Below are 12792 nucleotides of genomic sequence, written 5' to 3'. Positions count from 1 at the left end.
TGATTGTATCTTGTTTATATATATATATATATATATAAATATATATATATATATATATATGTTGTGGTGATGTCATACGCAGTGACGCACGTCCGTGACGACGGACTTCTGGGTTGTTGCTCCAGGACACCACGAGAACGCTCCTAGGAGACTTGTAGAGACACAAAGTCTGATTTATTACCATCTTGCTTGCCGAGTTATGTATGTGATGTTCTTCATTTTTCACCACATTATATTTGTAATAGTTTGTTGATGTATATGTGTTTTTTAATATAAAGAATTGTGCACTAATTCCGGTTTTCTGGTTCTCTTTTCCATGCGCTCCTATTTTTGTGTTTATATATATATATATTGTGGTTATTTTGAGGGTTCAATACGAGCTTATAGGGGTACTGTATGTTTTGCAATTCTGTTCAGCTGTTCCCAGCTGATTTGGAGAGTGGTTCTTCCTTCCCAGGTTTGAAGCACACCCTCTCCCACTTTTAAATGGTTAAAGCTCACTCCATTCTGAGTCTTTCCCCAGATCTGCCAGCTCAATGCTCACTCACGCGCACCCTAGTATAGAACGGCTGGCTATCCACATTCAATTATAAGTGCCGCGCGCACGGCTGAGTAAGCGCTAGCACTATATTACGGGCGTTAGTGAGATCACAGACTTTTCTTACTAAATATAGCAGCAGACAGGCTTTCTTTCCTAAGAGAGAAACATCTGAAACATTTCAAACCAAAAAATCTGAAGTCAGATATCTTGTGGTGAGCTTGTGTGGGTCGTGTGACAACTCCTTCAGGATGAATGCGTTCTCCACAATAAGCAATTAGAATAGTGTTTGTGGGTTTTAGTACAGTAGTACATCAATCTGCATTTGAAACAGTATGTTAGTTGGCATGATATTTACCTTAGCTGAGCTCCAGTGTATAACTTAAATTGTATTTCTTTATTATGAGTATTGTATATGTAACGGTTATTCTCCCCTCCCTCCCCCCCCCCAATTGCAGATAGGGACCATATGGGGAAATCTACATATGTTACAGTGTGGTTCAATACCTGTTAGGCTCACAGGAGGCCTGAACCTCCGCAACTGGGAGCCTGGGACGTATGCTTACAGCGCCTCCACCTGTGCAGGGATTCCAGGTGTATAGAAGGACCCCTGACACAGGACCCACAAATAGGAAACACATACAATGGAGTATATATATGTAACTGGGCAAAACAATAACATCACATCACATATAGCAACACAGCCATGTTACCCTCTGCCACTAGCTGACAGCTTTAACCTTGCCCCTAACTGGGCTATACCCTTACACCTATACCCATGTGTCCCAATAGTCCAGCAACCCACCCACTAGGCATGATCAGCGCCTGTAAGGAAACCGGTATGTGGGTTAAAGTTGGTGCACTTGTAGAAATACCTGCCTGTGGCTCCTGCGCCCGGGTCCAGCAACAACAGAAAAGGACCCGTCTGCGTCCAATGCTGAATCCGCAGCAATGGCGTCCTCTCCCAATCCAGATAATCTCACCACACAGTCTCTATCTTGAGTGATGCAGGTCTGATCTCTCTAATGGCCGCCTACCTCTCTCTATCTGTGCCTGCGCAAGACTAATGGCAGCCGCGCAACATCTAGGGGGCCCTGCACTATAGGTAATTGACTCCGTGACTCCTCATACGTACCACGCAAGCGCGATCTGCGCGCCAGTCGCAACATGGCCGCCGGTACTCCTGGGGCTACACTGCACATGCACGACTTCCCGCGCATGTGCGAATACACGCAAAACGGCAGTGCCCTGGCACTGATGTCTCTGGGAGCCCTTGCAACTGCCTGATATGGTGCGGGGGTATCCACTCCTCTACGCAGGTGAGGAGGGCCAGGGGGGACCCTGCTACATATATTATTAACAATCTTTTCTTTACTATGGGTGTTGTATAACTATCTTTTATGAGAGTTGTAACCAGCAGTGTCCATAACCCTGCTAGGTTTGTCATTGTTTGTGTTGGGGAACCTGGCCTTGCACTCTGCAGCATATGCAAGACATACTTTAGGGTGGTGTATTCTGCCACATCGGCTGCATGAACTTTTATGAATTATGGGTTACGTTGCTCATTTACACCTGCACTGTACTGTGCTGCAGTACATGCTTTGTCTCTTGAGCTTTCATTTGCATCGCATGTATGCTATTTTTTATGGAGGCACCAGCTTTTGCGACGGTCTGAGTCCTCATGATTTATTTTGCTTTGTACATTTCAATGATTTCCCCCCCGAAAATTAGATCTCTAGATTCAAGCAATTTCTCTTTCAACCATGTATCTACTATACTAAAAACTATTTTGTCTTTTAGACACTCTTCTTTACTCTTCTTTTCTCATAGTTGTGTGTCCAAAACTGGTGCCTTTAAAAAACAACATTTCTTTTGGATTCAAAGTAAGCTTTAAATGCTTGCATCACTGTTTGAAGTGTACTTGCTGCAGTGTCTGGCTGTGCAATGGTCATTGTATTATATACTTCAAGTGCTTCATCCTCAATAGTGTGTAATAATATAGCAATTTGTTGCCTCAGGCTTTTTATCCAGCTCTGCTTCCGTGAGGTATACTGTAGGTGTAATTTTTGCGACCATCTACGCCACTTCTCTGTTAGATTTCCGGTCATATACATAGCCCAGGTAGGTCAAAAGTGTCCCATGTTGTTTCATGCACTGTTGAATGAGGCAACAGGGTATTTTTACTCACAAGTACACAGATGAATGCTGATTTCAGAGGGAGAAGGAGTGTCTCAGTGAGTAAAGAAACTGACTGGCACGAGTTTGGAGCAGGGGAGCCTGCTTCAATTGCCGGTGTTGGCTCCTTGTGACTTGGGCAAGTCACTTTATCTCCATGTATTCCTGAATATTATCCTGTATTAAACCTTCAAGTAGTTTCCCTTCTATTGAAGTCAGGCTTACAGGTCAGTAATTTCCCGGTTGTGATCTAGCTCCCCTTTTAAATATAGGCACCACATCTGCTTTACGCCAATCTTGGGGTTCTAAGCCTGTGGAAATGGAGTCCTTTTATATTAAATGTAATGGTTTGGCTATTTCTGAACTTAACTCCTTGAGAACTCTTGGATGTAAGCCTGTCACGATAGACAAGGGCTTACCAACAAATTAATACAGGGATTCTGGACTGAGCATTCAAATGAGTAAAATAAATTGTAATTTTTTTCCTTTTAAGACATTGTTTTGGACAAATTAAAATAACATTTACTGCCAGGATAAATGTGTGTATAAAACATAGAACTATGGCTTACTGAAACTACTATAGTTACGCTAAAATGCCGAAATTATACAACCAAACTTATTTTATTATGAGATGGACTGGGATCTGATATTAAGACTACTGTAATGATCCTAAACACTCGTTGTTTATTCTGAGTATTATAGTAAATTTAATATAAATCTTAAATTTCCAAGAGTTGTACAGTTTGTGATTAACAAGAGACTCTGTTCATTTTCTGTTGGTAAAATGATTGAGAATGAATGATAAAGAAGCAAATAAAGGGAACACCACACCAGCGGACATCACAGGACTACTGGTAGGGAACTTAGAACAGCAAAATGTTACAAGCACTAAAAGAAAAGGAACAATAAGAAAAAAAGATTAATTAAAAATCGTAGAATCCCCCTGATTAACAAGAATAATTCAATTATTAAATAGAGACTTAGGACTTCTATTTTCCTCCACACAATTTAGGTTTACCTAGAGAATGTACTTCTCTCAAAACATGGTCAAATATGGGTAGAGGCTTGCAGAGGATCAGTTTTAGACTGCGCTTATAGTGCCGGCGACGCGACATCGCCTGAAAACAAAAGCATTGTCGCCGTCGCAAGTGCATATAGTAAGCGCGATGTGACGGTGGCGACCAAAAATTTGGAAGCCGATAAAATTAGATTTTTCAGAGGCTGTCGCCACACGTGACAGCCTCTGAACCAATCAATGGCCAGGTCACCATTGTGGAATTGCCATTGTGGTTGTGGAAGAAAGTTGAAGAAGGGAATTGTTTGTACCCATGTTTCTGGAGCCTGTGAGCTCAAAAGTCTCTTAATCGATGCATAGTTTGTGAGTGCATTGATTTTATCATTTCATTTCATCTTTTCATTTACGTAAAGTATTTGATAGAATTACACTAAATTGCCATTTCATCTTTTTCATGTTTAAATTTCCTGGAGGAATATCCTGACCCTTGCATATATCATCACATGAACATCTGTTGCCCGTTCTGATTCACTAATGCTGAAAAGGGCGTCGCAGAAAGTTAAATTAAAAATTTTGCGGGTGGCGACAGCGACAGGTGACGTCACCTGTCGCGTCACCCTCGAGCGCACTATAAGTGCTGCCTTATTGTTCTGCCAGTTTACTGTGCAATTTGCTTTTTATAAACTGTACCGTAGTCAACTACTGTGGCTAGAAGGATTGTAAACTAGAATAAGAGTGCAATTAGATAACTACTGTGGCTAGAAGGATTGTATGCTAGAATAAGAGTGCAATTAGATAACTACTGTGGCTGGAAGGATTATATGCTAGAATAAGAATGCAATTAGATACTGTAACTACTGTGGCTAGAAGGATTGTATGCTAGAATAAGAGTGCAATTAGATAACTACTGTGGCTAGAAGGATTATATGCTAGAATAAGAGTGCAATTAGATAACTACTGTGGCTAGAAGGATTATATGCTAGAATAAGAGTGCAATTAGATAACAGTTGTAAATATTTTGAGTAATTTATTTGGATTTGTGATCTGCTAGATTTTTACAACAGATATTCACCAAAGAAATGTTTGAGGTCTGAGGAAATGTGTTTCTAATCACCAGTGTTTGCTATTTACTACAAGAGTAACATTAGGTGTTACTATGTAGCCCAAAATATAATTTGTTTTCGTAAGAGTTGAAAAGGATTGTGGCCACAATATATTAAACAATATTATACTTTTAAAGCCATTTGCACTCATCTGTATCACTCATTGTATGAGCAACAGCTTTATTTACTATTGAATCGGTGGTAAGATACCATAGGGAACGTTGAACATTTCACTTTTTTAAATAATTCAATTCTACGGTACTTGGATTTTCATTCCTGCTTTCTATTAAAATGTTTGATAACATACACATACAGAGATTACTTTTTTAAATTGAAAATAAACAGTGTTTAAAATAGATTGTGAAGCCTTTTAGTAGAAAAATGAGAGGTTCATCTATAAAGAACTCTTACGGTATGTTAGTCCTCTAGAAGGTATCAGAAACCTACAGTGATGATACATAGAAAAGCCTGGGTAGGGTGTGTTATTGTTACCTCACATCCAATTTACATCACATTTCTCAAAAGTGAAACAACAAAAGCTCTGTTCTATGTTATTTAATTTGGCCTGTGTTACAGTACTTCCCATTTGCAAATAATTGTGGCCAAAATGTCGCAGAGCAACAGTGGGATTCATCTATAACAATTATATTGTCTGTTGTCTGACTACTTGAATTGTACAATATTGGGATAGATTCGGCGCTGCCACACAGAATGCCCCATTTACTTCAAAGGGTTTTTGTGTGTTATGTTGAATCAGCGCTATCACAATTTATAGAATAAGACCCATAGTCTGACCGACTAGATATGTAGCAATATTTTATTTTAAACATTTTCCTTTTCATTAATTACTAAGGAAATTAGATACAGGTAAAGGTACCAAAAAAAACATGTCTGTTATAGGGAAGGAAAAAAAACCTACAATTTATTACAGTATTTATAAATAAAAATGTACTTACCCTGTACAACTGCGGAGCAGTTCAAATGCATAATTAATTTTCTCTAATGGAACTCTTTGGGTCACCAAGCAATCAAGATCAAATTTGTTTGCCATGTAATCAGAAACTAACTTGGGAACATCATCTTTACTTTTCCAACCTGGATAATGGATGATTGTTCTCCATCACTATAGTATCTCTTTGCTGGGTTGTTAATATAATATTATGGTTAGAAATGGTGTACAGTTCTATATAAGAAGTGAAAAGGTTTCTAGTTGGGGCTGACACATTTTTCTACTAGTGGATATTAGAGCAAGTGGATGAGCTGTCTTGCTCATTACCATCTTGGCTAAGGGCACATTACAATCAGAGTTGTCGTATGTTATGCTCAAACATGTCTTCCATACCGTCATTTACCTTCAGAATTCCTCACTCTGTTCTCTCACAACAATGCATTTTTTCCCTGTAGAGTTCCTTTCTCCTGCGACAACCCATTGCAACTTTACCTGTCTACCCATCTGTTTATCTTTTTTTTAAAAGCAATATTCAGGTGGCTGCTTGAAAGGGTTCCCCTAGAGCTGCTCGCCTCTGCACAGAACCAGCGTGCTATCGGTTAATGTCTGCGTTTGCTTACTGCTATGTGTTTCGTCAACCCCGCCCACTAGAATATTAATGACCCAGGAGGACAAAGGTCTTTGAAACTACAGCAAAATAAATCTGAATCCCTTCAGTCTACATCTGTGTCCCCCAAAAGCAGACAGCCTTTGGTGCAGCTGAAGTGTATTCAAAGGGTATGAGCCATTTGCTGCTGATGTTTGATAATTTTAAAGGGTAATGGTGGAAACTCCCCAGCCCTCTCACCGCCTGTACCCAATGTTCCAACTTACCTGGCCTTATAGATTGTAATCTCCTTTAGACAGGGCCTCTTCTAAAAACATTACAGGCTTATCTTACCTCTTCTAACACAATTTTAAACTTGTCTGTAAATATTACGTATGCCCACAATCATATCTCTAACTGTCCATGAAATGTCTGTGAATTGAATGTATAACCTCATTTAATGTAACCAAATATTGTTATCATAACTCTGTGCCCAGGACATACTTTAAAACGATAGGCAACTGTCAATGTATTACTTCCTGGTAAACATTATATAAATAAATAAATTATTCAACTAAATCGCTAGAATTGATACTCATTTTGTATATAGTTTTTATTTAACTTTAAACAAACAAAAGGGTTTGTCTATCTTGTTCCTTACAAAGCACAGTGTCTAGCACAGATCATATTAGAGAAGAGTGGAACCTTTAAGTAAGGCTTATGGGTAGTTTTATAATGATATTTAACCATTAGGCGAGCTTCCGGGTTGCATGTATACATTTTTATATAAACCTGCAATGTTTGTTGCTCATTATTGTAGTGTACAGTATCTAGTTGCAAATTCAGAGCAGTGATGTCTAAATAAATGAAATTTTATTCTCTATGTCGTACCTCCAAATATAGATCCCATCAAGGTACGTCCTGTGATTAATATCATAGGATCAATAGAGAGTTTTTCAGTTGGATGAGTCAACCCAAGTACCACAGTGACCCCACTTCCAAAGTATGTGGATTCAAGCGCAGTCATCTGAAGAAAAATGTCAAAAGATTATGAAATGTACTACTGCATAATTATAAAGATTTGTACACATTAATTGGGCTTCTATTGCATTTCTTTTTGTTCTACGTGATAGGTGTTTGATGACAGTGCATGTAAATGTGTGCACTAGATCACAGCAATACAATTACTGCATGCACTATACAGGGAGAAAATCAAGTACACTTTTTAGAGGAATCAATTGAGCTCAGCATAAAGTTGGGCTTGTAAAGTTTTCATTTTATGATGAACAAATTATTATTATCAGTAAAGAACCAGGAAGTAGATAATGAGGATTATAATGTTATTGCCGTAAACAATATTTTATTAAAAAACAATAGAAACAAAGAAGGATTAATAAATATGATGTGTGCTTTATAGGGAACATTGAGGAACCAAATGGTGTACATAGAAAGAATATTATTTGCTGCTTTTTGTAATATAAACCATTCCAAGAAGTCACTGTAAATATTTAGAATTGTAAACATATGTAATGCTTTCGGTGAGTAGACCGACAAACAGTGAATTCTAAATTCAGGTAAAAATATGTCTAACAAAGAATAGAAAAAGGAGTTTGGTCAAATGTACAGCAAAACACATACTACTGTATACCAAATAAGCCATTTGATCTCAAATTATCATTCACACTAGTGCTGTTCAACGAGGTTTTCGAAGGTTCACAATTAGAATGTATTTTATTTATAGAAGAAGAGTCACAAGAGTATTGCAATATAATTTGGATATATGTAAAGACAAAGTAATCTGTGGTTATTCCCAGATTGACGTGGATTTTACACTAGCCTTTCAATCAACTTTTTTTTCTTACCTTTATATCAATTTGTCCAGCGCATTCAAAGGAATAGTCCACTCCCCCATTAGTCATTTCCCTAATGACCTCCTGAATGGGTTTATCGTAGTCCTTAGGGCTCAAGCACTCAGTAGCTCCTAATAGCATGGCTTTTGGAAATTTTTCCTTGTGGAAGCCAATCCCAATGATACGAGCAGCTCCAGAGACTTTGCAACCAATTATGGCTGAAAGTCCGACAACACCTAATCCGAACACAGCACAGGTAGAACCAGGCGTAACCTGAGAAGATATACATTTATACAAATATCTTGGATTCAGAACGTAACATGTGTAATTTCAGCCACAAACACGATATGTCTGGAAATGCCTAACGCGTTGCATGGTGGTGGCTCTTTATTTGAATTGACTGCTTGCCAACATTGGGCATGGTTTCTGCATTATGAGAGCTGCTGTAACATGACTACATCTGTACATAGGGGCATATTGATTCAAATACTTTGTCTTTTCTCTTGAACATTACTATCACATTGGAGTCCCTGAAACTCAATTTCAAAGCAAAAAAAGCAACATATTTCTCAGATTTATGTCCTTTAAATCGATCACATACAGTACTTACCAGATATAGGCTAATTTGAAGGTGTGCCATATCGACTACATTCCCTGAAGTACACAATCACCTTTCACTATCTGTGTGTTTGAAATCACCTCTCTTTCTGACATGTACATTATAAATTCCAAACAATTACAAATTACATGCTTTGGGTAATTTTATACATTGTATCTTCCACAAGTATAAAAGCCAGCACTATAAATGAACATTAGAAATGACATCCAATTGAAAGCAATAGAGAAGTTTTCCTTTGAATCTTGTGCCGCTATTTTTTTTACTCCAGGATTGCCCCAGTTTTGCATCGGGGAGTCTGACCCGTGTTATGTTTAGTTCCAGTGGCCAACTGAATACAGATATAGTTACTGGTGTTACCCATGACATTAATGGGCCTCTCTGGCGTGGTGATAGCAATTCAGGTGCAGAGAAGGCATGGAGAATCTCCGGAACCAGCTTCAGATGGTGAGTATTTAGCATCGCATCCCTGTTGTTGAGCTATGGAGGAGATTGTCCAGTTGGAATCTTCATCCCCTGATTGTCTCCTCTTTGTGGAAGAAAGTTGAGGAAGGGAATTGTTTGTACCCATGTTTCTGGAGCCTGTGTGCTCAAAAGTCTCTTAATCGGTGCATAGTTTGTGAGTGCATTGATTTTATCTTTTCATTTACGTAAAGTATTTGATAGAATTACACTAAATTGCCATTTCATATTTTTCATGTTTAAATTTCCTGGAGGAAAATCCTGACCCTTCTATACATCATCACATGAACATCTGTTGCCCATTCTGATTCACTAATGCTGAAAAGGGCCGGGAATGTGTGAGTGCATCTGACACTGGTTTACTGGTTTCTCTAATATTGTGAGTATACTGTGTTGCACTATATTGTGTTATTTCCTTCCCCCCGCCCCACCCCCTATACCATTTGAGAGGAGTGCTCCTATTCTGTTCTAATATATGATGTATTTGTCTATGTTAATGTTTCCTCCAGGAAATTAAAAATGATCGCCAAATCTTACAGGTCCTGTGTAATATTAAGTCACAACATAATCCATTGTTGTTCCCTATTGGGGGGCCATTTAAATGTCCAGGAAAAATACAGATAAGTGGTAAGTAACTCTGTAATTTGCGTGTCACTGAATCAACAATGAATGCTAATAAGCTCTGAATGCTATAAATAAATAATAATAATAATAAATTAATACAATATATATGTGTAACACACTCCCCTCCCCCCTCTGGAGGATGTTGCTGTGTTACATGTGTTGTTGTGCTGGGAAACCTGCAAGGGCCCAGGAGATGCTGAGTAGTCTGCGTTGTAGTGGAGACCAGGACCGGCATTTGATGAGTTCACACTTTATTGTTGGAGACACTGTAGATATTGTTAACCAGCGGATGCATGATGGTTAGAGGATCCCTGGCCTCTGGATGGTGCTGGCTCTCTGTAAATGGAGGCCTCTTGCTCTTTCCTGGCCAGCCAGCCCATGAGCGACTCCGGGAGGAGACCGACCACCACCTCCACTCGCTAGCAGGGTTGATGAGCACTCCTACAACTTGGCACTTCCTCCATGAGCTCCAGAAGGGGAGGGCTCAAGGTCTGTACCCTGATAGGCTGTACACAGACCCTGAGTCACCACCACTTCTGTCATTCAGAGTAGCAGGAGGAGGGTCAAAAGCCCACAGGATTGCCTGACAAGCCTGTAGCTACAAAGGACTTACGTGACAGGAGGCAGAGAGGCAATCTGGACCAGCCATGGTACATATATATATATATATATATATTTTTTTTATTATATATAATACATATAATATATATATATATATATATATATACAGCAACTGTAAATATTACTGTATGTTCATTTGCATGTCTTAGACAGGTCTGCAACCCTGCATAACCTTAATGACAGTATATATATATATATATATATATATATATATATATATATATATATATATATATATATATGTAGAGGTATCAGTACCGTGTTAGCCGAGCTTCAATAATCAAAAAATAAATAGATGATATCGTTCTGTGGCTAACGAAATGCTTTTATTTGTGCGAGCTTTCGAGATACACTGATCTCTTCTTCCGGCGATGTTACAATGAATGAAGCAAGGATAACTTAAAAACAGTGTCTCTTGGAATGTTATCTGTGCTGTTCCTTCCCCCGTGTGGATGTGTTTTATGGCTAGAGGTGTCAAAGGGTAACTGAAAGCAAGTGAAGAAAGAGTGTGTATGTGTATCAGTGTGAATAAAAATGAATGGAGAGCCCACAGTATAAACAGTGCTCTACACAAGGTGTGTGTGGAGTGAGAGGGATATAAATGGTGTGGGTGGGTGTGGAAATCTGAGAGTTTGTAGCACAACTAAAAGTGTGTGTGGATACTTAGTGGTCCCTATTGATGTATATGGATGGAAAAATAAGGAGTATTAGTATGTGTGAGAGACAGCTGTGTGTGCATACATATAGCACAGTATGTACAGACATGGCCTTTAGCGCTCATGGGAAGAGAGTTCGCTAGTGTCAGTAATGACTCATAAAATTTCGATCTCTGTTTAGGCCACCGCTAAGTGTCCCAAACAGTTGCATAAATTTGTATTCATGCAACCGTCTCTCTTTCGGGGTTTTAAGATTACCTTTGAGTATGGCAACCCTCAGATCGTTCATCTTATGGCCAGAGTCAGAGAAATGTTCGCCAACAGGACTGTCTCTTGTTCCGCGTGTGATGCTGTGGCGATGCAGGTTCATTCTCTTGTTTAGCCCCTGTCCTGTCTCACCTATGTAGTAGCAGCCCCCTGGGCATTTCATGCACATGATGAGGTACACGACATTGCTGGAAGAACAGGTGAACCTTCCTCTGATTTTGTATTCCCGATTCCTGTGTGGTATTTGTATTGTGTCCACTGTGTAGAGCATTGCGCAGGTTTTGCATCTTGGGTCCTGGCATGGTTTTGTCCCGCATTCAGTTGTACTGCTGAATACTTTACTCCTCACCATAATATTCTTGAGATTATGGGGTTGTCTGTATGATAATAAGGGTGCTTCAGGGAAGACCTGTTGCAGTCTTGTATCTTCCTGGAGGATGGGTTGTAGTTTCCTGGCGGAATTCCGGCGCTTAAAACGCAACTGTACTAAAACAAGAGATTTTGAGGAACAGATAATCCCTATGAAAAATAAGTTCCTAGAGAAGGATTACAATATAGAAACCATTGACAAAGCGTTACAAAAAGTAGGGGAGGTTGACAGAAAAGACATGCTAGTGTACAACAATTAAAAGACACAAAACAAATCAGATGTTTTTATTCCTTTTACTACAACCTACAGCACAAATTCAAAAGAAATTGAAGGGATTTTAAAGAAACATTGGCCTATTTTAAAACAAGATGACCTTTTAAAAGGAATAATTGGAGATAAGCCTACTGTAATTTATTCAAGAGCACCAAATATCAAGCAGAAATTGGTGCCCAGCTTTTTACCTCCTAAAACCAAAAGCTGTTGGTTAGATCAACTAACAAAGGGCTTCAAAAAATGCCTAAACTGCAAGGCCTGTCGGAATAATACATTAACTAACAGTAGGGTAACTTCCTTTAATAGCATCGTGTCCAATTTAAATTATAATATTAAATCACATATCACCTGTGACAGTAAAGGGGTGATCTATGTGCTACAGTGTGGATGTAACCTACAGTATGTGGGTAGAACAATACGGAAACTTAAAACAAGATTGGGAGAACATATTAGAAATATATGCAATGGTTTAGAGACGCATAGTGTCTCAAACCACTACAAAATTAAACATAACCAAAACCCATCTTGTCTAAAATTCTTTGGGATTGAAATTGTTAAACCCGACTAGAGGGGAGGAGATTACATTAAGAAAATTAATAGAAGAGAATCCTTCTGGATTTTCACACTCCAAACCTTGGCATCTAAGGGGTTAAATTTGGATATGGAAATTACCGCATTTCTCCCTTA

At 38.8% G+C, this 12792-nt stretch overlaps 1 protein-coding gene across 1 annotated transcript in view; it reads right to left on the bottom strand.

Annotated features, from left to right (window-relative positions):
• Positions 1 to 3258: 3258 nt before the first annotated feature.
• Positions 3259 to 12792, bottom strand: part of LOC142499708 (NADP-dependent alcohol dehydrogenase-like) — a 49041-nt gene continuing 39507 nt past the window's right edge. The window contains exons 8-11 of the mRNA XM_075609491.1: positions 8229 to 8489; positions 7258 to 7393; positions 5788 to 5926; positions 3259 to 3601 (exon numbers count right to left, since the gene is read on the bottom strand). Of these exons, the coding sequence (XP_075465606.1) occupies positions 3577 to 3601; positions 5788 to 5926; positions 7258 to 7393; positions 8229 to 8489 (561 nt within the window). The 3' untranslated portion in view covers positions 3259 to 3576. The remainder of the gene's footprint in view (positions 3602 to 5787; positions 5927 to 7257; positions 7394 to 8228; positions 8490 to 12792) is intronic.

The sequence above is a fragment of the Ascaphus truei genome, chromosome 1 (assembly GCF_040206685.1).
Source record: "Ascaphus truei isolate aAscTru1 chromosome 1, aAscTru1.hap1, whole genome shotgun sequence".
Lineage (NCBI taxonomy): Eukaryota > Metazoa > Chordata > Amphibia > Anura > Ascaphidae > Ascaphus > Ascaphus truei.
The sequence above is the reverse complement of the archived record's forward strand: the minus strand, read 5'-3'. Positions and strand labels throughout refer to the sequence as shown.